Consider the following 27,488-nt stretch of genomic DNA (forward strand, 5'->3'; position numbering starts at 1 on the left):
TGTCTGGACTGCAGGCGGGCCAGGAAAGTACCCGCACTCTTTTACTACGAAGCCACGCTGTTGTAACACATGCCTTGGCATTTTTTTGCTGAAATAAGCAGGGGCGTCCATGATATGTTGCTTGGATGACAACATATGTTGCTCCAAAACCTGTATGGACCATTCAGCATTAATGGTGCCTTTACAAATGTGTAAGTTACCCATGCCTCGGGCACTAATACACCCCCATACCATCACAGATGCTGGCTTTTGAACTTTGCGCCTATAACAATCCGGATGGTTATTTTCCTCTTTGTTTCTGAGGACACCACGTCCATAGTTTCCAAATATAATTTGAAATGTGGACTCGTCAGATCACAGAACACTTTTCCACTTTGCATCAGTTCATCTTAGATGAGCTCGGGCCCAACGAAGCCGGCGGCGTTCCTGTGTGTTGTTGATAAATGGCTTTCGATTTGCATAGTAGAGTTTTAACTTGCACTTACAGATGTAGTGACCAAATGTAGTTACTGACAGTGGTTTTATGAAGTGTTCCTGAGCCCATGTGGTAATATCCTTTACACACTGATGTCAGTTTTTGATGCAGTACCGCCTGAGGGCTCAAAGGTCCGTAATATCAATCTCTTACATGCAGTGATGTCTCCAGATTCTCTGAACCTTTTGATGATTTTACCGACACTAGATGGTGAAATCCCTAAATTCCTTGCAATAGCTCGTTGAGAAATGTTGTTCTAAAACTGTTCGACAATTTGCTTACAAATTGGTGACCCTCGCCCCATCCTTGTTTGTGAATTACTTGGCATTTCATGGAAGCTGCTTTTGTACCCAACCATGGCACCCAACTGTTCCCAATTAGCCTGCACACCTGTGGGATGTTCCAAATAAGTGTTTGATGAGCATTCTTCAACTTTATCAGTATTTATTGCCACCTTTCCCAAATTCTTTGTCACGTGTTGCTGGCATCAAATTCTAAAGTTAATGATTATTTGCACAAAAAAAATGTTTATCAGTTTTAACATCAAATATGTTGTCTTTGTAGCATATTCAACTGAATATGGGTTGAAAATGATTTGCAAATCATTCTATTCCATTTATATTTACATCTAACATAATTTCCCAACTCATATGGAAACGGGGTTTGTATATACATATATATATACATATATATATATATATATATGTAGGTGTGGGAAAAAATCACAAGACTACTTCATCTCTACAGATCTGTTTCATGAGGGGTTCCCTCAATCATCAGGAGATTTTAATGGAAGCATTCACATACAATGGTTTATATAGAGCACAGAGTGGGTGGGTACAAGCAGGCGTAGGGTGTGGTGATTGGCTCATGTGTTACCTAGGAGGTGTTTCCGTCTGTGGCGGCATGTTGAAATGATTTCACTGCGCTTGTTGAGGGATGATAGATCTGGATGATATATAATAAACAGTTTCTCTTTTAAGCATAGGTTGCATCTTTTATTACCACTGTTGTAAGGTGTGCTGGATGCAAGAATTTGCCATGTTATTGAATATTCAACATTATTGTCTTTGAGGTTCCAAATGTGTTTGCTGAGTTCTGTAGAATTCTGCAAAGTCTGGTTTCTAATTGAGGCGTTGTGATTATTCCATCTTGTTTTGAACGCTCCTTCGGTTAATCCTACGTACGTGTCGGATGTGTTAATGTCCTTGCGTATTACCTTTGCTTGGTAAACGACTGATGTCTTTAAGCACCTTCCGTTGAGAGGGCAATCAGGTTTCTTGCGACAGTTACATTCATTATTGGTTTCAGAGTCGTTTAGTCTGGGGGCAGGCAGTCCTTTTGCAATTGCTTTGTTGTGGTTTGAAATGATTTGTTGCATGTTATTCATACACCTGTAGCTCAATTTAATGTTGTTCTTGTTGAATATTTTTCTTAGGGTGTTGCCTTTGGGGAAGTGTTTGTCGATCAGAGTGAGGAACTTGCGGCCGATGTTGGTTGAGACGTCTTTGCTGAATGGCGGATTGTACCAGATGATGTTGTTTCGTTTTCTGCTCTTTTTTGGTTGGTTTCCTGGAGTGGGTTCATAGGTGAGGGTGAAGTTGTATCCGCTTTCATCAAGTGCTTTCTGGTACGGGGGGGTTGCTTGGTCGAATTCAGCTTTGCTGGATGACAGCATCGATAGCCTTTTATTAATTCCGGTAGGTATTCTTTTTGTCGTGGTGGGTGGGTGGTTGCTGTCATGGTGCACATATTGGAGTGTTGTGTTGGGTTTCGTGAATGGTTGGTAGCTGTTATTTCTCAGGTTGAAAGTGACGTCGAGGAAGTTGACGGTTTGCTTGTTGGCTTCAATCGTGATCCGTAGGCCGTTTTCTTTGAAGATTTGGCATATGCGCTTCTTGGTGTTCTCGCTGCTCCTTGGCGAGGCGCGGCACACTGCCAGTCCGTCATCACGGTAAATACCAACGTTCAGGTTGAGGCTAGCAAGCTGGGGGAGGAGGAAACTCCCAACGAGTTCGCACGTTTCTGCTCCGTCAAAACTCCCCATAGTAACGTCAAATGTTGAATTGTTCTTTTTTTGCCATGGTGTACTGTTGTGGATGAGTATGGAGTTCTTTGCGTGGATGATGATGTTTCTTTCGTTGCCTGTGATTGAGTCGTAGTCCGAGGCGAAGTTTAGTGCTTGGGTCAGTAGGTCTTGCGTGATGGAAGGGTAAAATTATTCGATGTCGAAGGAGATAAAGTTGTGTTGTTGTTTGTCTTGGATGTTGTTGAACCATTTGATTACTGCTGCTGTATTTCTCCATTGGTTGAGTGGTGTTTTGTCCTTGATTTTTGCGTTGATTCTGTCCAGGATTATTTTGCTGATTTTTCCTATTTCGGATTTAGTTGGGTTTATTAGTCGGCATGTTGGGTTATTTGCGAAGTTGGGTTTGTGGTCCTTCAATGTGATGAAGGCTTCTTTGTTGGCTGTGGCGTCCACCCTGTCCTCAATGTCCAGTTCGGTTGCGATCCGCTTGTTTTCCAGGTGGATGTTCTGTAAAGTGTTGGGTTGCGCTTTTTTGTATGATTTGGTGATGCTTTTGTCCAGTAAAGAGTTATGTTCTGGTATGTCCATTCTGTAGAAGTTTGTGGTTTTATCGGCGGCTATGATGAGGTTGCTTACTTTCTTGATGCGCTCCGTGTCATTTTTCAGCTTGGTGAGGAATGGGTTGCGGGCTGGCTTAAATTTGACTGATTGTATCATTTTGAGCATGTCGTTCTCAAAGTCCTTTAATTCCTTGACTGTGGGTGGGTTCTTGGTAGATTTGAATCCGTAAGTTTCCTTTTGCGTTCCTTTTGTTTCAGGGTGGAGGAAAAAGTGTGCTTTCCACCGCATCCTTCTTAGGAAGTGTTCCGTCTTTTCTATGAGTCTTTGCTTGTAGTCCTTCTGCCCGGGTATGGGAATGTTCTTCGTGGAGTAGTCGATGCTGAACTTTTCCATTTCGGATCGTCGTACAGTGCTCAACAAATGTCAATTTGGAGCGGAATATGTCTTGATTGGATTATCCAGAGAATAGTGCTCGATACCGTGGTAGAGCGCAATATGTAGGTGTGGGAAAAAATCACAAGACTACTTCATCTCTACAGATCTGTTTCATGAGGGGTTCCCTCAATCATCAATCATCCGACACGTACGTAGGATTAACCGAAGGAGCGTTCAAAACAAGATGGAATAATCACAACGCCTCCTTTAGAAACCAGACTTTGCAGAATTCTACAGAACTCAGCAAACACATTTGGAACCTCAAAGACAATAATGTTGAATATTCAATAACATGGCAAATTCTTGCATCCAGCACACCTTACAACAGTGGTAATAAAAGATGCAACCTATGCTTAAAAGAGAAACTGTTTATTATATATCATCCAGATCTATCATCCCTCAACAAGCGCAGTGAAATCATTTCAACATGCCGCCACAGACGGAAACACCTCCTAGGTAACACATGAGCCAATCACCACACCCTACGCCTGCTTGTACCCACCCACTCTGTGCTCTATATAAACCATTGTATGTGAATGCTTCCATTAAAATCTCCTGATGATTGAGGGAACCCCTCATGAAACAGATCTGTAGAGATGAAGTAGTCTTGTGATTTTTTCCCACACCTACATATTGCGCTCTACCACGGTATCGAGCACTATTCTCTGGATAATCCAATCAAGATATATATATATATATATATATATATATATATATATATATATATATATATATATATATATATATATATATATATATATATATATACACATATATATATATATATATATATATACACACACATATATATATATATATACACACACACATATATATATATATATATATATATATATATATATATATATATATATATATATATATATACACACAACCACATATATATATATATATGTATATATATATATATATATGTATATATATATATATTAGGGCTGTGAATCTTTGGGTGTCCCATAATTCCATTCACTATCGATTCTTGGGGTCGCGATTCGATTATATATCAATTTTTTCGATTCAATGCGATTCTCGATTCAAAAACGATATTTTTCCAAATCAAAACGATTATCTATTCATTCAATATATAGGATTTCAGCAGGATCTACCCCAGTCTGCTGACATGCTAGCAAAGTAGTAGATTGTTTTTAAAAAGCTTTCATAATTGTAAAGGACAATGTTTTATCAACTGATTGCAATAATGTAATTTTGTTTTAACTATTAAACGAACCAAAAATATGACTTATTTTATCTTTGTGAAAACATTGGACAGAGTGTGTTGTCAAGCTTATGAGATGTGATGCAAGTGTAAGCCACTGTGACACTATTGTTCTTTTTTTTACTTTTCTAAAGTTCTAATGATAATGTCAATGAGGGATTTTTAATCACTGCTATGCTGAAATTATAACTAATATTGATACTGTTGTTGATAATATTCATTTTTGTTTCACTACATTTGATTTGTTCTGTGTCGTGTTTGTGTCTCCTCTCAATTGCTCTGTTTATTGCAGTTCTGAGTGTTGCTAGGTCAGGTTTGGTTTTGGAATTGGATTGCATTGTTATGGTAATGCTGTGTATTGGTTTTTTGGATTAATTAAAAAAAATAATAATAATAATAATAAATAGAAAAATCGATTTAAAAAAAAAGAGAATCGATTCTGAATCGCTCAACTAGAAAATCGCGATTCGTATTCAAATCGATTTTTTTCCCACACCTCTAATATATCTATCTATCTATCTATCTATCTATCTATCTATCTATCTATCTATCTATATATATATATATATATATATATATATATATGAAATATTTGACTTGGTGAATTGTAGCTGTAAATATACTTCTCCCCTTTTAACCACGCGCTAAATTTACTCCGTTACATCTACTTGATTAACTTTTGGGATAAATTGTACTTCTAAGAGTAGTTTTATTGCAACATACTTTTACTTTTACTTGAGTATATTTATAGAGAAGAAACGCTACTTTTACTCAGCTCCATTTATCTACATTCAGCTCGCTACTCGCTACTGATTTTTACCGATCTGTTAATGCACGCTTTGTTTGTTTTGTTGTGTCAGACAGACTTTCAAAGTAGGGTCTATCACATGCCTGCGTTTCACCAATCAAATGCAGTCACTGGTGACGTTTGACTCCGTTTCACCAATCAAACAGAGCCAGGCGGTCATATGATTAACTGCACTTTTTTTTATTTTTTTTACAAACCTTTTTTTATAAATTTCAACATTACAAACAGTTGAAAATAATAATCCAAGTAACTACAAAAACAGTAAAAAAAACAGTATAAAAAACGTACAAAACAGCGCCAGGGGATTGTAAATTCAAAGTAACTCAAATAGAATGCAAAATATACATATACAGTATATATAACATAAACAAAATGCAAAGCCATAGGCTCACTCAATCTCAGTAAATAACTTAAATTTGGAACACACCATTATCGTTTTCACAGCTTTTTGGTTGTTAGAGGTAGAGTGTTTAAATGTAGAGTTCTAAATCTTTTTTAAAGGCACAAAAAACAGGTCTGGTATTGAGAAGCTTACATTTATGAATATAAAACTTAGCCAATAGTGTAATGAGGTTGCAAAGGTAAAATTCATTTTCAAATTTTTTTTCAATACATTGTAAAACCAAATATATATTATTGTTTTAGTTGCTTGAGAGATAGTCCTGGCTCTGAATTTGCTCATTGCCATTTTTATGTTTTTGTGCATTATTTGTTGTCGTAATCATTAAACTAACAGGTTACTCATCAGTTACTCAGTACTTGAGTAGTTTTTTCACAACATACTTTTTACTTTTACTCAAGTAAATATTTGGGTGACAACTCCTTACTTTTACTTGAGTAATACATCTATAAAGTAACAGTACTCTTACTTGAGTACAATTTCTGGCTACTCTACCCACCTCTGGTTATGATACATGGAAAAACTGATGCATAACTAACCCATTGTTGGACATAATATGAATAAGCTTTTTAGCTAAAGGCGGACAGCTTCACCTTCCCTGGCAAAACATATTTTTAAAATATTAAAAAGTCACTCTGAACTAGAGATGTCCGATAATGGCTTTTTTGCCGATATCCGATATTTCCTTAATTACCGATTCCGATATCAACCGATACCCATATATACAGTCTTGGAATTAACGCATTATTATGCTTAAATTTGGTGTGATGCCCCGCTGGATGCATTAAACAATGTAACAAGGTTTTACAACATAAATCAACTCAAATTATAAAAAAAAAAAATGCCAACATGGCACTGCCATGTTTATTATTGAAGTCACAAAGTGCATTATTTTTTTAACATGCCTCAAAACAGCAGCTTGGAAATTGGGACATGCTCTTCCTGAGAGAGCATGAGGAGGCTGAGGTGAGGGGGGGGGGGGGGTGTATATTGTAGCGTCCCGGGAGAGTTAGTGCTGCACTGGGTTCTGGGTATTTGTTCTGTTGTGTTTATGTTGTGTTACGGTGCGGATGTTCTCCCGAAAAGTGTTTGTCATTCTTGTTTGGTGTGGGTTTATAGTGTGGCGCATATTTGTAACAGTGTTAAAGTTGTTGATACGGCCACCCTCAGTGTGACCTGTATGGCTGTTGACCAAGTATGCATTGCATTCATTTGTGTGTGTGAAAAGCCGTGGATATTATGGGATTGGGCTGGTACGCAAAGGCAGTGCCTTTAAGGTTTATTGGCGCTCTGTACTTCTCCCGTCGTCCGTGTACACAGCGGCGTTTTAAAAAGTCATTAATTTTACTCTTTGAAACCGATATCGATAATTTCCGATATTGCATTTTAAAGCATTTATCGGCTGATAATATCGGCAGTCCGATATTATCGGACATCCCTTCTGTAATCTTTCCAAAATTCTAAATAGTCGTTTTTTTACTTTGTTGCCATTATGGTGTCTTGTATTTTCTATTAGTATAAAAACAAATAACAAGAAATCTTTTAACATTTAACTTTTTTAGGCTATCAAATGTCCAAGTAATACATTTTACAAGACCACATTGAACACATCATGATAACTTAACTGACCTTTGTCAGATGCTCATAATTAGCAATTATGAGCATCTGACGAAGGTCATTATTCAGTTACTCAGTAATTATCAATTATTAATAATAATGTTGAATAAGTACTCAGTATTTTTTAATTACCCAGTAAAACTTGAATGCGTCATTATACCATTAAATGCAGCCTGTGTATGGGCGCATTCTGGTGTGCTGCCAACAATGATATGTGTGTAACAGTCACACCTTTGCTCTACAATGAACTGGACTTTTTTTTTCTATTTTTTTTAATTAACTGGCGACTTGCCAACGGTGTAGTACGGCCAGATGACAGCTAATGTAGGTTCCAGAGTCCAGCCTGAGCCCCGTCATAGGTAATGTTACAGACATTAAATGAATGGACAAGTAGGCTAAATATTTCAGCCCTCTGTAGTTTCACTCTTACCATCCATCCATCCATCCATTTTCTACCGCTTATTCCCTTTCGGGGTCGCGGGGGGCGCTGGCGCCTATCTCAGCTACAATCGGGCGGAAGGCGGGGTACACCCTGGACAAGTCGCCACCTCATCACAGAGCCAACACAGATAGACAGACAACATTCACACTCACATTCACACACTAGGGCCAATTTAGTGTTGCCAATCAACCTATCCCCAGGTGCATGTCTTTGGAAGTGGGAGCAGAGGGGTTAGTGCGTCTGCCTCACAATACGAAGTTCCTGCAGTCCTGGGTTCAAATCCAGGCTCGGGATCTTTCTGTGTGGAGTTTGCATGTTCTCCCCGTGAATGCGTGGGTTCCCTCCGGGTACTCCGGCTTCACTCTTACCATTTTTAGAAAAATATTTTTTAATGTCGATGGCCCCTGCTCCGCTGCTCCTACTCCTGGTCTCTTTCTCAACTCTCTTCTCGTGTCCGTACTCGTGCTTTTTGAGAGCGATCCTAACCCTGCTGGAGTTCGCTCACGCTCAATTAATTCCTATGAGGAAGAACCATGTGAAGGTGTGGAACAAACCATAGCCCTGCCTCTGTTAGTCTCAGACTTAGACTTACAAAATCATTATGGTCCCTTAGGGGCAATTTGGTTTGCAGCAGTAGTCGTTAAAAACAAAGATCAACAGTAAAAACGAGGTTCAACGGTTAAAAACGAGGTACAACAGTAAAACCGAGGTACAACAGAAAAAACAAGGTACAAATACATAAAAATACAAACCCCGTTATCCATAAGAGTTAAGAAAATTGTGTTAGATGTAAATATAAACGGAATACAATAATAGGTAGATAGGTTTTTATTATCATTGCAACAAGTACAACAACATTTTTGTTTACAGCACAAACCCGTTCATGATTAGACAAACAGCGTACAGGGTTACAGAACTGGAATGCTGATGGGTTGCCACGAGGCGCCCCGTAAAAGATGGGGAAAGGTAAAACGCTGGGGAAGAAGATGAGTAAAAAAATACAATCTAGACTGGGCTCCTAGGGGGGCCTAGTTTGGAGTGGGAAAAAAACCTCCGTGCAATGCACACATATACACATTACATTTAATCACTACAAACTTGCAACAGAGAGGTGGGGAGTTGGGGCCCTGGATAGCGACTGCTGCTTTGAAGCGCTGCCATCCGACCATCACCCCGAGGGGAAAAATCGGTGGTGAAGGCGTGGGGTAGGCGGTGGGGTGTGTGTGTGTCTTGGGTGTGATGATGTAATATTTTTTAGACTGAAGCCGATCTGCAAAAGTTCGACTCCAGGTGTCGTTGAGGAGGGCGGGAGGTCAAAAGCGTCTATCATTGAGGTGTCCCCGGGGGTGTTTTCAGAACTGCCTGGTCCTGTTTCCACAGCTTCAAGACCGATCGAGGGAGTCAAACGTGAAGAAATGTGCTTTGCTATGGAGGTTTTTTTTCCTCTCCAGACTGGGGCCCCTTAGGAGCCCAGTCTAGATTGTGTTTTTTTACTCATCCTTATAAGTTATATTTTGGTTTCATCTGACCACATGACATTCTCCCAATCCTCTGCTGTATCATCCATATATCCATTTTAGTATAAAAAAACATCATGCTTTGGGGCTGTTTTTCTGCTAAAGGGACAGGACGATTGATCCGTGTTAAGGAAAGAATGAATGAGGCCATGTATCATGAGAATTTGAGCCAAAACCTCCTTCCTCCTTTGAATGGTTGACCATATACTTATTTTCCACCATAATTTACAAATAAATTCTTTAAAATTCCTAAAATGTGAATTCCTGGATTTTTTTTCACATTCTGTCTCTCACAGTTGAAGTATACTTATGATGAAAATTACAAACCTCTGTCTTCATTTTAAGTGGGAGAACTTGCACAATCGGTGGCTGACTAAATAGATTTTTGCCCCACTGTATATATATATATATATATATATATATATATATATATATATATATATATATATATGTATATATGTATGTATGTATACATATATGTATATATATATATATATATATATATATATATATATATATATATATATATATATATATATATATATATGTATATATGTATGTATGTATACATATATGTATATATATATGTCTATATTTATATATATACATATATGTATATATATGTATATATTTCTATATATACATATATGTATATGTATACATATATGCATCTATACATATATACATATATGTATGTATACATATATGTATGTATATATACATATATAGATACGCACATTTATACATACACATGCTTGAACAAACTTAATTATACATACGTATACTTTGACACTCATTCAAATCCATGGCACACATCGATTCAGTGACCTAGTGGTTAGAGTGTCCACCCTGAGAGCAAGGGGTTGTGAGTCATACCAAAGACTATGAAAATGGGACCCATTACCTCCCTGCTTGGCACTCAGCATCAAGGGTTGGAATTGGGGGTTAAATAACCAAAAGTGATTCCCGGCACGTCACCGCTGCTGCTCATTGCTCCCCTCACCTTACATGGGTGAACAAGGGGATGGGTCAAATGCAGAGGACAAATTTCACCACACCTAGTGTGTGTGTGACTATCATTGGTACTTTAACTTTACCTTAACACTGCTGAGCTTGATCTAGTTTTACCATTATACTGTATAATTTATTTTCTTTCTTCTTCTCTCCTCTTTTATAATCTATAATCGGAGCGTCCAATGTTCGCGAGGGGACAGCCAAGACATACCGGGACTAGTTTCTGCCCACAAAAGGAAAACTCTCAACTTCTGGAGAGATTAAAAAAATCGAGGTTAGAATGAAAAAAAAAAAATTTTTAAATCACAACTGACCTGCGTGCATGGAAGCCATAAATATGAGGCATTAAAAGGCACAGGAAGCAGCACGCCAGCAAAGAAAAACTGTCTGTGCCTTGCTTAAATAGCCCAGTGACAAATTAGGATCAGGTGTGTCCAATTAGGAAGAGCAGGGACAAAATGATAGAGAAGGTGGGTGAGCAACAGAACATAACATGCTGTTTCCTCTCAGAGGAAGATCAAAGTCAACACAGAGGAGGTGGACACGGATGACACGGACATGCTTTTGGACTTGCTGAGTTGTCCCCACTCGCCGTGGAGGATGGACGAGCTGTGGAGCCCGCAGGCCGCCGCCCTCAGACGGGTAGCAGTGGTGGCGCCCGAACGCATCAACGCCGATTTCATCAGCAGCTACTTCAGCACGATACGCATTGTGGACAAGGACGTGAGTGCACTGAACATCGCCCATTTTTTTCCGGCTAGCTTAGTTACTTTATGTCCTTGTCCTTTCTCTTAGACCTGAGGCAGTGAAGTTTTCTGCCTCTACTTAGTTCTGCCTAGCAACAGTAATCTTTGCATTCTTGATAAAAGCTTGATTTGTGTTTATGGTTCAGCCTTATACTGTCATGAATGTAATCTTTTCAGACAAATATAAATAGTATATATATTTATTTTTAATTAGATTTAAAATGTATTACACTGTTGGATATGAGACAATAGTTATTAAATGATTATTCACAAATATGCCCGAAACCTCTCCCCTTAATGTTTTTTTGTTCATTAAAATTCCAAACAATTTTCTTATACAATAGATGAACTATTTTAAAACCCGTAAAAAAATAAGTCAACACTTTTGCTCCTGATTTTCTTTTACAATACATAAACGATTCTAAAACCTGTAAAAAAAAAAAAAATAAGTCAACACTTTTACTCCTGATTTTCTTATACAATAAATAAACTATTCTAAAACCTGTAAAAAAAAAAAGGCAATACTTTTGCTCCTGATTTTCTTATAAAATAGATAAACTATTCTAAAACCCATAAAAATAAGTCAACACTTTTGCTCCTAGTTTTCTTATACAATAAATAAACTATTCTAAAACCAGTAAAAAAAAAACAAGTCAACACTTTTGCTCCTAATTTTTTATACAATAGATAAACTATTCTAAAACCCGTAAAAAAATAAGTCAACACTTTTGCTCCTGATATGACAAATTACACATTAAGTGTTTAAAAGATACCAATCATATTCAGTTTTTAGTGATGATCGTTTTAAGCATGTTTAGTGCTCAAATAATGCAATCACAAAATTATTCACAACTATGTTTAAGCTTTGCTACCTTAAAATCATTTTGGATCACAGGTTTATTTGATACATAAATTAATAAATGATATCATAGATAAACACGTTAAAGTTAAAGTACCGATGATAGTCATACACTCTAGGTGTGGTGAAATTTGTCCTCTGCATTTGACCCATCCCCTTGTTCACCCCTTGGGAGGTGAGGGGAGCAGTGGGCAGCAGCGGTGCCACACCCAAGGAAAACTTTCTGGTGATTTAACCCCCAATTCCAACCCTTGATGCTGAGTGCCAAACAGGGAGGTAATGGGTCCCATTTTTATAGTCTTTGGTATGACTCGGCCGGGGTTTGTATTCACAACCTACCGAGCTCAGGGCAGACACTCTAACCACTAGGCCACTGAGTAATGAATATCTTATTAATTTAATGTATCTACTAAATTGGATTTTAAAACATTGATAAAATGTATGTGGTTTAGTGTATAGTTCAATGAACATTTTTGCTTGTCCAGATTTCAAATATAATTGCATACTATAAATATAATTCATAAGTAAATAACAAATAATTTTTTTTTTAAAACACAGTTTCATAAAGAAAATTACACAAATGAATTTCAAAGATTTTACAAATTGCAGTCAAGGTAAGATGAGTCATCAAAGCTTGTAGTTTATTTAATTGAACATCCATCTATCCATCCATTATCTACCGCTTGTCCATTTTGAGGTCACGGGGTGCTGGAGCCTATCTCAGCTGCATTCAGCCGGAAAGCGGGGTACACCCTGGACAAGTCGCCACCTCATCGCAGGGCCAACACAGGTAGACGGACTTAAACATGTTTATTTAAATGTAAATAAACAGTAATGATCGCTAAATAAACAATGTAATACATTAATTAATAAATACAAAGTTTCATCAATAAATAAATACTTACAGAATTTATGAATTGATGAATGTTATTTTAAAAAAATTAATTTTAGATGAGAATCAGCACCTCCAAGTCCGAGTCCATGGTTCTCGACCGGAAAAGAGTGTAGTGCCATCTCCGGGTTGGGGAGGAGACCCTGCCCCAAGTGGAGGAGTTCAAGTACCTCGGAGTCTTGTTCACGAGTGGGGGAAGAGTGGATGGTGACATCGACAGGCGGATCGGTCCGGCGTCTTCAGTAATGCGGACGCTGTATCGATCCGTTGTGGTGAAGGAGGAGCTGAGCCGGAAGGCAAAACTCTTAATTTACCGGTTGATCTACGTTCCCATCCTCACCTATGGTCATGAGATTTGGGTTATGACCAAAAGGACAAGATCACGGTGTACAAGCGGCCGAAATGAGTTTCCTCCGCCGGGTAGCAGGGCTCTCCCTTAGAGATAGGGTGAGAAGCTCTGTCATCCGGGAGGATCTCAAAGTAAAGCCGCTGCTCCTTCACATGGAGAGGAACCAGATTAGATGGTTTGACCAGGATGCCCCCCGAACTCCTCCCTAAGGAGGTGTTTCGGGCACGGCCGACCGGTAGGAGACCATGGGGAAGACCCAGGACACGTTGGGAAGACTATGTCTCCCGGCTGGCCTGGGAACACCTCGGGATCCCCTGGGAAGAGCTGAATGAAGTGGCTGGGGCGAGGGAAGTCTGGGCTTCCCTGCTTAGGCTGCTGCCCCCGCGACCCGACCTCGGATAAGCGGAAAAAGATGGATGGAGAATGAATTTTAATGAGTCAATTCAAGAATGAAATAATTGCTGAGTTGAAAAAAAATAATTTGCAGTTGCCAATAGTAATAACGTAATCATCAATCAACCAACAAATTATATTATAGTATTTGTAGTATTAATTGTAATATCAAAACAGCTGCAATGTATTTAAAATACTTTATTACATGCCAAAAACAATAGTAAATATGATGTTCCTTTGACAGCTATCTAGTCTACTTAACCTTTTATAGATAGATAGATAGATAGATAGATAGATAGATGGATAGATGGATGGATAGATAGATAGATAGATAGATAGATAGATGGACGGACAAACAGACAGACAGATAGATAGATAGATAGATGGATAGTATTTTATTGATTCCTTCAGGAAAATAAAAATTCCAGCAACAGTGTACAGAGCTGAGATCAATTTAAAAAGTAAATAAAGGGGTATAAATGGAAACAAAATAGAAAAATATTACAATAACAATAAAAATAAAAAGAAACAATGGGAATAAAAATTTAACTGTAAAATAATAATATAACAAGAGAAACTATGCAGTAGTGACCATGTTATGAAAAAGTATTGCACTGTTATTGTTTTGCATCCCCTGTCATCCTGGTGCCCCCCTCCCCAGAGAGGACTTAGTCACATGCCGTGTGGGATAAAAGAGTTTTTGATGAGTTTTTGATGGATTTGATGATATCTTCAAGGTGTCAGTTATTGACGACTGCCTGCTGAAATTCTGTAACTTGGAAGAACTTGTGCTGAGTGCCAACAAAATCTCTGAGATTTCAGCGGAGAATCTTCCCAGGACTTTGAAGGTAAGTGTCTTTGTCACAAAGCCGAACAATCCACCCGCTGAGTGTGCGTCTGTGCGTCCGCCAGGTGTTGGAGCTGCGGGCCAACTCTCTGTCTGCTTTGGGCCGCCTGGCCAACTCCCCGCCGCCTCGTCTGCAGTACCTCGGCCTGGCGTCCAACGGACTGGGCTCTCACCGGGACGTCACTCATCTCACAGGAAGACACTGGTAGGGGTCACACTCAAACAGGAAGTGGCTTGTCAACGAGGTCACGCTGAGGCACCGTCAATTCACCACCGCGCCGTAGATCAAAGCAAGAAGACGACTTTGATATTGCGTAACAGGCAGCGCTGCATCATGGGGTAGGCTCCATCCGACATGTTCAGAAGGCCTTTGTCAGGCAAGAGACCATATTTTCTCATGAATCCAACTTCCGGACCACGCCATGGATCTGACACGAGCAGTTCACAACATTAGGCACACCTGTACTTTTTCATTAGCTTGTATCAATCAGCTTTTTGGCAGCAGATGACTAAAAACAGCAGAATACTCCTGTCACATCAATGATCTTTGACTAGTTTTTGTGCAGTGGTTTACTAAAAACAGCAAAGCGCTCCTGTTTCATAGAAGATCTTTGGCTTGGGTTTTCCATTAAGATTCCTTAAAAACAGCTCAATATCCATCTCACATTGATGATATTTGACTATTGGTTTTGCAGTGAATTACTAAAAATAACAGAATACTCCTGTCACGTACTGTAGATGATCTTTGACTAGTGCTTTTGCAGCAAAATCTTAAAACCAGCAGAATACACTGTCTTTTAGATGATTTTTAACTGGTGTTTTTCGCAGTGGATTACTAAAAACAGCAAAGCACTACCCTTTTTATATACGATCTTTGACTTGGGTTTTCCATTAAGATTCCCTAAAAACAGCTCAATATTCATCTCACATCGATGATATTTGACTATTGGTTTTGCAGTGAATTACTAAAAATAACAGAATACTCCTGTCACGTACTGTAGATGATCTTTGACTAGTGCTTTTGCATCAAAATCTTAAAACCAGCAGAATACACTGTCATTTAACTGGTGTTTTTTGCAGTGTATTACTAAAAACAGCAAAGCGCCTTCCCGTTTTATAGATGATCTTTGTCTTGGGTTTTTGCAGCAGAATACACAGAGCACTAGCATTCGGCTCTTTTGAGAACCTACTGTAAAAATGCTAGCCGAAGATCCTCTATGTGACAGGAGTACTCTGCTATTTTTTTTCCAGGGCCATACAGGAAAACAAAAATGCCGTTCAAGAAAACTTATGCAAAAAAAGCTGGTCAAATATCCTCTATATTACAATATTTACAAGGACCTACAGCAAAAACAGTAGTCAAATATCCTCTATATTACAAACCCCGTTTCCATATGAGTTGGGAAATAGTGTTAGATGTAAATATAAACGAAATACAATGATTTGCAAATCATTTTCAACCCATATTCAGTTGAATATGCTACAAAGACAACATATTTGATGTTCAAACTGATAAACATTTTTTTTTGCAAATAGAATTTGATGCCAGCAAATAGAATTTGATGCCAGCAGCACGTGACAAAGAAGTTGGGAAAGGTGGCAATAAATACTGATAAAGTTGAGGAATGCTCATCAAACACTTATGTGGAACATCCCACAGATGTGCAGGCTAATTGGGAACAGGTGGGTGCCATGATTGGGTATAGAAACAGATTCCCCAAAAATGCTTAGTCTTTCACAAGAAAGGATGGGGCGAGGTACACCCCTTTGTCCACACCTGCGTGAGCAAATAGTCACAGTTTAAGAACAACATTTCTCAAAGTGCAATTGCAAGAAATTTAGGGATTTCAACATCTGCGGTTCATAATATCATCAAAAGGTTCAGAGAATCTGGAGAAATCACTCCACGTAAGCAGCATGGCCGGAAACCAACATTGAATGACCGTGACCTTTGATCCCTCAGACGGCACTGTATCAAAAACCGACATCAATCTCTAAAGGATATCACCACAAGGGCTCAGGAACACTTCAGAAAACCACTGTCACTAAATACTATTCGTCGCTACATCTGTAAGTGCAAGTTAAATTTCTACTATGCAAAGCGAAAGCCATTTATCAACAACATCCAGAAATGCCGCCGGCTTCTCTGGGCCCGAGATCATCTAAGATGGACTGATGCAAAGTGTTCTGTGGTCTGACAAGTCCACATTTCAAATTGTTTTTGGAAATATTCGACATCGTGTCATCTGGACCAAAGGGGAAGCGAACCATCCAGACTGTTATCGACCCAAAGTTCAAAAGCTAGCATCTGTGATGGTATGGGGGTGCATTAGTGCCCAAGGCATGGGTAATTACACATCTGTGAAGGCACCATTAATGCTGAAAGGTACATACAGGTTTTGGAACAACATATGCTGCCATCTAAGCGCCGTCTTTTTCATGGACGCCCCGCTTATTTCAGCAAGCCACATTCAGCATGTGTTACAACAGCGTGGCTTCGTAAAAAAAAGAGTGCAGGTACTTTTCTGGCCCACCTGTAGTCCAGATCTGTCTCCCATCGAAAATGTGTGGCGCATTACGAAGCGTAAAATACGACAGCGGAGACCCCGGACTGTTGAACGACTGAAGCTCTACATAAAACAAGAATGAGAAAGAATTCCACTTTCAAAGCTTCAACAATTAGTTTCCTCAGTTCCCAAACGTTTATTGAGTGTTGTTCAAAGAAAAGGTGATGTAACACAGTGGTGAACATGTCCTTTCCCAACTACTTTGGCACGTGATGCAGCCATGAAATTCAAAGTTAATCATTATTTGCAACAAAAAATAAAGTTTATGAGTTTGAACATCAAATATCTTGTCTTTGTAGTGCATCCAATTGAATATGGGTTGAAAAGGATTTGCAAATCATTGTAGTTTGTTTATATTTACATCCAACACAATTTCCCAACTCATATGGAAACGGGGTTTGTACGCTGTTTACAAGGACCTGCAGCAAAAACAGTCTCCGTATAGTTTTCCACTTTCATTCCAATACATTGCAGCAACAAGAACAATTTGTGTGTGTGTGTGTTTGTGTGTGTGTGTGTGTGTGTGTGTGTGTGTGTTGAGGCCTCAGCTGGTGTGTCTGGACCTGAGCGACTGCGACTTCCAGGCCCAGCGGCCCCTCCTCAAGGCCCTGAGCACCATGCCTTGTCTCAGGACCTTGGTGCTGGAGGGAAACCCCTTCACCCTCACCCCCTTCTACCCCGGCTTCACGGTGGACGCCCTGCCCCGCCTCTCCTACCTGGATGCCTCGTGGATCACCCCCGAGGAGAGGCATCGCTACAGAGGGATGGCCAAGATGAGCTGTGAGATTCATTAACATTACCAATCCTTTGACCCTACGGCCATCACGTCCATGTTCTGTCGTCACAGCGGTGATGGTGGAGTGGGCGTCGGCCACGGTGCGAGTGGGCTCCATGCGGGGAATCCCCGACCCTCTCATGTCTGAAGATCCCAACGCTGCGGAATTCCCCGTCATAAGTTACAACTACCTGATCACATACATGTTCTTTAGTCATCACACCACTTCCTACCAGGTAGAAGCGCTCACATGCTGACTATAAACCTTGCAACATATTCTTCCTGAAGCTGACAGCAATCGTCTGAAGGCGCCCACCTGACACGTAGACGCCACTCTCCACAGGTAGTCGACGGCGAGGTGAAGTACCAAAATCACGACGGCGAAACTCTGCTGCCGAACAACAAAAGCGAAAAAGAAAGTTCCAAATCCGACGACAGTGTCAAATCTGAGGACAGCTGCCATGACGCTCCACGTGGTAATACCGGGTTTGTTAATAACTTTTGGTAATAACACCCGGCGCACATGTTCATCACATGTAACATTTTTACTAACAAACTCTTCAACACGAAATAACCCATTTTTAACACATTTACACTGAAAACATGTAATAACACATTTATAACATATTCATGCAAAAATTTAAATAACATATTTGTATCACATTTGGACTGAAAACTTGTAATAACACATTTATTACATATGTATTCCAAAAATAAAATAACATTTGTATCACATTTACACTGAAAACATGTAATAAACCAATTATAACATATTTATGCCAAAAAACATTTGTATCACATTTAAACTGAAAACATGTAATAACACATTTAAAACATATTTATGCAAAAAAATAAAATACAATTTATATTACATTTACACTGAAAACATGTAACAATACATTTATAACATATTTATGCAAGAAAACATATTTGTATATCATTTAAACTGAAAACATGTAATAACACATTCATAACATATTTATTCCAAAAATAAAATAACATTTGTATCACATTTACACTGAAAACATGTAATAACACATTTATAACATGCAAAAAAAACAAAAAAAACATTTGTATCACGTTTACACTAGAAACATGTAATAACACATTTATAACATATTTATGCAAAAAAAAAAAGTATTACATTTACACTGAAAACATGTAATAACACAATTATAACATATTTACGGAAAAAAACATTTGTATCACATTTAAACTGAAAACATGTAATAACACATTTGTAACATATTTATACAAAAAAAATATTTTTATCACATTTACACTAAAAACATGTAATAACATATTATATATTTATGCAAAAATTTAATAAAATGTGTATTACATTTACACTGAAAACATGTAATAACACAATTATAACATATTTATGTCAAAAAACATTTGTATCACATTTAAACTGAAAACATGTAATAACACATTTAAAACATATTTATGCAACAAATTAAAATAACATTTGTATCACATTTACACTAAAAACATGTAATAACATATCACATATTTATGCAAAAAATGTAATAAAATGTGTTTTACATTTACACTGAAATCATGTAATAACACATTTATAACATATTTATGCAAAAAACATATTGGTATCACATTTAAACTGAAAACATGTAATAACACATAACATTTTTGAAGAAAAAATAAAATAACATATTTGAATCACATTTGCACTGAAAACATGTAATAATACATTTATAACATTTATGCAAAAAATTGTATCACATTTAAACTGAAAACATGTAATAACACATTTGTAACATATTTATGCATAAAAATAACATTTGTATCACATTTGCACTGAAAACATGTACTAACACATTTATAACATATTTATGCAAAAAAATAAACCAACATATTTGTATCACATTTACACTGAAAACATGTAATAAAAGATTTATAACATAAGTATGCAAAAAATAGAATAACATATTTGTATCACATTTCACTGAAAACATGTAATAACACATTTAAAACATTTTTATGCAAAAAATAAAATAACATATTTGTATCACATTTACACTGAAAACATGTAATAACACGTTTATAACATATTTATGCATAAAATAAAACATATTTGTATCACATTTGCACTGAAAACATGTAATAACACATTTATAACATATTTACGCAAAAAATAAAATAACATTTGTATCACATTTGTATCACATTTACACTGAAAACATGTAATAACACATTTATAACATATTTACATGAATAAACACATGTAATACATTTATAACCAATTTATTTATGCATCCATAACAAATGTTATTTCATGTTTTTTGTAAATAAGTCATAAATGTGTTATTACATGTTTTCAAAGTAGGTGTTATAAATGTGTTATTACATGTGTTCCAAGTAAGTGTTATAAATGTGTTATTACATGTTTTCCAAGTGTTATAAATGTTTTATTGCATGTTTTCCAAGTAGGTGTTAGAAATGTGTTAATACATGTTTTCCAAGTAGGTGTTATAAATGTGTTATTACATGTTTTCCAAGTAGGTGTTATAAATGTGTTATTGGATGTTTTCCAAGTAGGTGTTATAAATGTGTTATTACATGTTTTCCAAGTAGGTGTAATAAATGTGTTACATTTTTTTAAAATGTGTTATAAATGTGTTATTACATGTTTTCACAATAGGTGTTATAAATGTGTTATTACATGTTTTCCAAGTATGTGTTGTGAATGTGTTATTACATGTTTTTGTAAATAAGTCATAAATGTGTTATTACATGTTTTCCAAGTAGGTGTGAATGCGTTATTACATGTTTTTGTAAATAAGTCATAAATGTGTTACTACATGTTTTCAAAGTAGGTTTTCTGAATGTGTTATTACATGTTTTCAAAGCAGGTGTTATAAATGTATTATTACATGTTTTCAGAGTAGGTGTTATAAATGCGTTATTACATATTTCAAAGTAGGTGTTATAAATGTGTTATTACATGTTTTCAAAGCAGGTGTTATAAATGTATTATTACATGTTTTCAAAGTAAGTGTTATAAATGCGTTATTACATATTTCAAAGTAGGTGTTATAAATGTGTTATTACATGTTTTCAAAGCAGGTGTTATAAATGTATTATTACATGTTTTCAGAGTAGGTGTTATAAATGTGTTATTACATGTTTTCAAAGTAGGTGTTATAAATGTGTTATTACATGTTTTCCAAGTAGGTGTTATGAATGTGTTATTACATGTTTTCAAAGTAGGTGTTATGAATGTGTCATTACATGTTTTCAAAATAGGTGTTATGAATGTGTTATTACATGTTTTCAAAGCAGGTGTTATAAATGTATTATTACATGTTTTCAAAGTAGGTGTTATAAATGTGTTATTACATGTTTTCAAAGCAGGTGTTATAAATGTATTATTACATGTTTTCAAAGTAGGTGTTATAAATGCGTTATTACATATTTCAAAGTAGGTGTTATAAATGTGTTATTACATGTTTTCAAAGCAGGTGTTATAAATGTATTATTACATGTTTTCAGAGTAGGTGTTATAAATGTGTTATTACATGTTTTCAAAGTAGGTGTTATAAATGTGTTATTACATGTTTTCCAAGTAGGTGTTATGAATGTGTTATTACATGTTTTCAAAGTAGGTGTTATGAATGTGTCATTACATGTTTTCAAAATAGGTGTTATGAATGTGTTATTACATGTTTTCCAAGTAGTTGTTGTAAATGTGTTATTACTTGTTTTCAAAGTAGGTGTTATAAATGTGTTATTACATGTTTTCAAAGTTTTTAATAAGTTTGTGTTATAAATGTGTAATACATTTATAACACCTACTTTGAAAACACGTAATGATATGACCTAACTTTTGCAAAAACATGTAGTAACACTTTACTATACTTAAAATAAGTAGTAACCCCTAAAACACTAGTTACTAAAGCATAAACATTTAATAACTCTTTAGAAAATGTAACTACGTATTTAAAACACATTTATTTACAAGAACAAGTAGTAACTGGAGATGTCCGATAATATCAGACTGATGATATTATCGGCCGATAAATGCTTTACAATGTAATATCGGAAATTATCGGTTTCCATCCATCCATCCATTTACTACTGCTTATTACCTTTGGAGTCGGGGGGCGCTTTTGTAGCACACACACACACACAATGTAATATCAGAAATTATCGGTATCGGTTTCAAAATGATCGGTATTGGTTTCCATCCATCCGTCCATCCATCCATCTATTTTCTACCGCTTATTCCCTTTGGGTCGCAGGGGGGCACTTTTGTAGAACACACACACACACACAATATAATATCGGAAATTATCGGTATCGGTAAAAAAACACATTTGTAACATGCACGCACACAATGTAATATCGGAAATAGTCGGTATCGGTTTCCATCCATCCATCCATCCATCTATTTTTCTACCGCTTATTCCTATTGGGGTCGCAGGGGGGCGCTTTTGTAGAACACACACACACACACAATGTAATATCGGAAATTGTCGGTATCGGTTTCAAAATTATCGGTATCGGTAAATGGATGGATGGATGGAAACCATCCATTTCCTACTGCTTGTTCCCTTTGGGGTCGCGCTTTTGTAGAACACACACACACACAATGTAATAGCGGAAATTATCGGTATCGGTAAAAAAACACATTTGTAACACGCACACACGCACACACGCACACACACACACACACACACACACAATGTAATATCGGAAATTATCTGTATCGGGGGCGGGGAGGACGCTTTTGTAGAACACACACACATACACACACACACACACACACACACACACACACACAGACTCTTATAACACATGTACATTTATAACACAAAATGGAACTAACACACTTTCAGACATGTGAAAACACACATTTGTAACACACACACACACACACACACACACAGACCCTTATAACACATGTACATTTGTAACACATAATGGAACTAACACACTTTCAGACATGTGAAAACACACATTTGTAACACACACACACATACACACACACACACACACACTAACAACAACAACACAGCAGATGTAACAACACATTTACAGCATTTATATGTAATAATACATTGTCACAGGTAATAAGACATGAACTAAAGATGTAATATAAAATGTTTACAAGCAGGCAATAGGAGACAGGAAAAGACATTTAGATGTTTAATTAGACACGACCCAAACGACGTAGGGGAAAATGTTAATTCCATGTTTGGTTGTTGATTGTGACAGAGGAAGGATTGCAGGAAGGCTGATGAGGAAATAGAGATACGTGAATGATGTCATACGTAATCATGGAAGGTTCCGGCGTCTTGTTTGCACTTTGTGAGTCACAGAGTGGAGACACAGCACCTCACGCCACCCCTGGTCCGACTGCGTGGACTTCAGCGACACGCTGACGCTCGTCATAAGAGACCTGAGGGGCTTCAAGAAATTCCTCAGCCAAGGGCTTCAGGTTCATATTGAAGAGGAGAAGGTGAGCCACGCCGTCAAAGAAACAAACAATACATCAAATCAAATGGAAGGAATAATAAAAGATGTGTTTTTAGTACGACGGTTTTCTTTTGTTCAATGTGACGCTCAGGTGCTGTCATGGCCCGCCGAGGTCCCTGACGACGCCCCCTTGTCCAAAAATGACCCAGCCAATAAAAAAGGAGGGAAACAAGTGAGTGGTTGCGTTTTTTTCCTGCTGTTTTTGAAAAAAACAACAACAGTCAAAGAGCCTCTGTGCAACAGGAGCTGCTTTTAAGGAGCTACTGTAAAAACGAGAGGTGTCCGATAAGGAGTGCTCTACTGTCTTTTTCCAGGGCCATACCCGGAAAACAAAAATGCAGGTCAAGGAAACCTACACCAAAAAAGCTAGTCAAAGATCCTCTATATTACAATGTTTACAAGGACCTACAGTAGAAACAGTAGTCAAAGATCCTCTATATTACAGTGTTTACAATGACCTGCAGCAAAAAGAGTAGTCAAAGATCCTCTATAGTACAGTGTTTACAAGGACCTACAGCAGAAACCGTAGTCAAAGATCCTCTATATTACAGCGTTTACAATGACCTGCAGCAAAAAGAGTAGTCAAAGATCCTCTGTAGTACAATGTTTACAAGGACCTTCAGCAAATACAGTAGTCAAAGACCCTCTATATTAGTGTTTACAATGACCTACAGCAAATACAGTAGTCAAAGATCCTCTATATTGCAATGTTTACAAGGACCTACAGCAAAAACAGTAGTCAAAGATCCTCTATATTACAATGTTTACAAGGACCTACAGCAAAAACAGTAGTCAAAGATGCAAAAACAGTAGTCAAAGATCCTCTATATTAGAATTTACAAGGACCTACAGCAAAAACAGTAGTCAAAGATCCTCTATAGTACAATGTTTACAAGGACCTACAGCAAAAACAGTAGTCAAAGATGCAAATACAGTAGTCAAAGATCCTCTTTATTACAATGTTTACAAGGACCTAGAGCAAAAACAATAGTCAAAGATCCTCTGTATTACAATGTTTACAAGGACCTACAGCAAAAACAGTAGTGAAAGATGCAAAAAAAGTAGTCAAAAATCCTCTACATTAGTGTTTACAAGGACCTACAGCAATAAAAACAGCAGTCAAAGATGCAAAAACAGTAGTCAAAAATCCTCTTTATTACAATGTTTACAAGGACCTACAGCAAAAACAGTAGTCAAAGATCCTCTATATTACAACGTTTACAAGGACCTACAGCCAAAACAGTAGTCAAATATATTTTAGGGCCATACATACAGTAAAACAAAAATGCCGTTCAAGGAAACCTATGCAAAAAAAACTAGTCAAATATCCTCTATATTATATCATGTTTACAAGGACCTACAGCAAAAACAGTAGTCAAAGATCCTCTATTTGACAGGAGTGCTCTGCTATTTTTGTTAGGGCCATACAGTAAAACAAAAATGCCGTTCAAGAAAACCAATGCAAAAAAAGCTAGTCAAAGATCCTCTAAATTACAATGTTTAAAATGACCTACAGCAAAAACAGTAGTCAAAGATCCTCTATGTGACAGGAGTGCTCTGCTATCTTTTTTTTTAGGGCCATACAGAAAAACAAAAATGCAGTTCAAGGAAACTTATGCCAAAAAAGCTAGTCAAAGATCCTCTATATTACAATGTTTAAATTGACCTACAGCAAAAACAGTAGTCAAAGATCCTCTATGTGACAGGAGTGCTCTGCTATCTTTTTTAGGGCCATACGGGAAAACAAAAATGCAGTTAAAGGAAACTTATGCCAAAAAAGCTAGTCAAAGATCCTCTATATTACAATGTTTACAAGTACTCAAAGAGCCTCTATATTACAACGTTTACAAGGACCTACAGCAAAAAAACAGTAGTCAAAGATCCTCTATATTACAATGTTTACAAGGACCTGCAGCAAAAACAGTAGTCAAAGATCCTCTATATTACAATGTTTACAAGTACTCAAAGATCCTCTATATTACATACAAGGAACTACAGAAAAAAACAGTGGTCAAAGATCCTCTATATTACAATGTTTACAAGTACTCAAAGATCCTCTATATTGCAATGTTTAAAATGACCTGCAGGTAAAACAATTGTCAAAGATCCTCTATATTACAGCGTTTACAAGGACCTGCAGCAAAAACAGTAGTCAAAGATCCTCTATATTACACCGTTTACAAGGACCTACAGCAAAAACAGTAGTCAAAGCTCCTCTATATTACAGTGTTTACAAGGACCTGCAGCAAAAACAATAGTCAAAGATCCTCTATATTACAACGTTTACAAGGACCTGCAGCAAAAACAGTAGTCAAAGATCCTCTATATTGCAACAATTACAATGACCTACAGCCAAAACAGTAGTCGAAGACATTTTAGGGCCATACATTAAAACAAAAATGTCGTTAAAGGAAACCTATGCAAAAAAAAGATAGTCAAAGATCTTCTATATTATATCATGTTTACAAGGACCTACAGCAAAAACAGTAGTCAAAGATCCTCTGACTGACCAGGAGTGCTCTGCTATTTTTGTTAGGGCCATACAGGAAAACAAAAATGTCGTTAAAGGAAACCTATGCAAAAAAAAAGCTAGTCAAAGATCCTCTATATACAATATTTACAAAGACCTACAGGAAAAACAGTAGTCAAAGATCCTCTATATTACAATGTCCTGCAACAAAAACAGTAGTCAAATCTGTAAATCCCTCGGGCCGGTCCCCAAGCTGACGGACTTGTCCACCCGCAGGCGGCGAAGAAGGACAAGAAAAAGAAGAAGGCGTGCACGGTGCTGATCCCAGACGCCCCCATCAACACGCTGGTGGCGTCGGCACACGTGCCGCTGCACCAGCTGCTACTCAGCGGCTGTCACAAGGTCAGCGCCCTCTGCAACTTTGGTGTGCTGCACACAGATCCTTCCGCAGAAGACCCTCGCACACCTCCGGAGGCAAGTGTGGTGGGGGTGGGGTTACCTTGGGGGGGGGTCACTGCTTGACGGTCATGGTGTGTGTCGCTCTCTTGAAGAACGCCACGGTGGAGAAGAAGGCCAAGGAGGAGCCCAAGAAGAAAGCGGGCGGCCGTCCCGCCAACAAGAAAGCTGCGGTGGTCAGAGGTGATTTCCACACCACTTTGGCCATGGAGTACTTGTTTTATCGCCATTTTTATCTCAGTGAAACTTTACATCTCATCAAATAACATTATACAGGATATATGTGTGGGTGTGAATGCTGCTGTCTGTGTTGGCCCTGCAATGAGGTGGCGACTTGTCCAGGGTGTACTCCGCCTTCCGCCCGATTGTAGCTGAGATAGGCTCCAGCATCCCCCGGGAACCCCGAAAGGAATAAGCAATAGAAAATGGATGGATGAATGGATGATAAGACATACTTGCAAACCCTCCCAGATTTTCTGGGAGACTCTCGAAATTCAGCGCCTCTCCTGAAAACCTCCCGGGAAAAATTTTCTCCCGAATATCTCCCGAAATTCAGGCGGAGCTGGAGGCCACGCCTCCTCCAGCTCCATGTGGACCTGAGTGAGGACAGCCTGTTTTCACGTCCGCTTTCCCACAACGTGCCTGCCCAATGACGCTATAACTGTAGAATGATCGAGGGCGAGTTCTTGGTTTCTTATGTGGGTTTATTGTTAGTCAGTTTCATTAACCTCCTCCCAGCACGGTAACAACACACAACAACAGCAGTCATGTTTTCGTCTTCCGTAAAGCAGTTCGTCTGCCGTAAACAGCAATGTTGTGACACTCTTAAACGGGACAATACTGCCATCTACTGTACATGCATATGGTTAGAAAAATAGTGACAGAGGATAGAACAAGGATGGACAATTCAACCCATCCATCCATCCATTTCCTACCGCTTATTCCCTTTGGGGTGGCGGGGGGCGCTGGTGCCTATCTCAGCTACAATTGGGTGGAAGACAGGGTACACCCTAGACAAGTCGCCACCTCAATACGGCAATTCAACCCTTAACTCAACAATGAATAGATGAGTGTTATGTGTGTGTGTATACAGTATGTGT

At 37.8% G+C, this 27,488-nt stretch overlaps 1 protein-coding gene across 1 annotated transcript in view; it reads left to right on the forward strand.

Moving 5' to 3' along the window:
* The window catches only part of LOC133553998 (leucine-rich repeat-containing protein 43-like), a 36,449-nt gene that overhangs the window by 6,459 nt on the left and 2,502 nt on the right, over window positions 1-27,488 (forward strand). Inside the window, exons 2-11 of the mRNA XM_061902324.1 lie at window positions 11,046-11,258; window positions 14,512-14,622; window positions 14,687-14,826; window positions 17,730-17,968; window positions 18,036-18,199; window positions 18,307-18,439; window positions 23,306-23,445; window positions 23,554-23,634; window positions 26,209-26,406; window positions 26,484-26,571. Of these exons, the coding sequence (XP_061758308.1) occupies window positions 11,046-11,258; window positions 14,512-14,622; window positions 14,687-14,826; window positions 17,730-17,968; window positions 18,036-18,199; window positions 18,307-18,439; window positions 23,306-23,445; window positions 23,554-23,634; window positions 26,209-26,406; window positions 26,484-26,571 (1,507 nt within the window). The remainder of the gene's footprint in view (window positions 1-11,045; window positions 11,259-14,511; window positions 14,623-14,686; window positions 14,827-17,729; window positions 17,969-18,035; window positions 18,200-18,306; window positions 18,440-23,305; window positions 23,446-23,553; window positions 23,635-26,208; window positions 26,407-26,483; window positions 26,572-27,488) is intronic.

This window comes from Nerophis ophidion, linkage group LG01, assembly GCF_033978795.1.
Source record: "Nerophis ophidion isolate RoL-2023_Sa linkage group LG01, RoL_Noph_v1.0, whole genome shotgun sequence".
Classification (NCBI taxonomy): domain Eukaryota; kingdom Metazoa; phylum Chordata; class Actinopteri; order Syngnathiformes; family Syngnathidae; genus Nerophis; species Nerophis ophidion.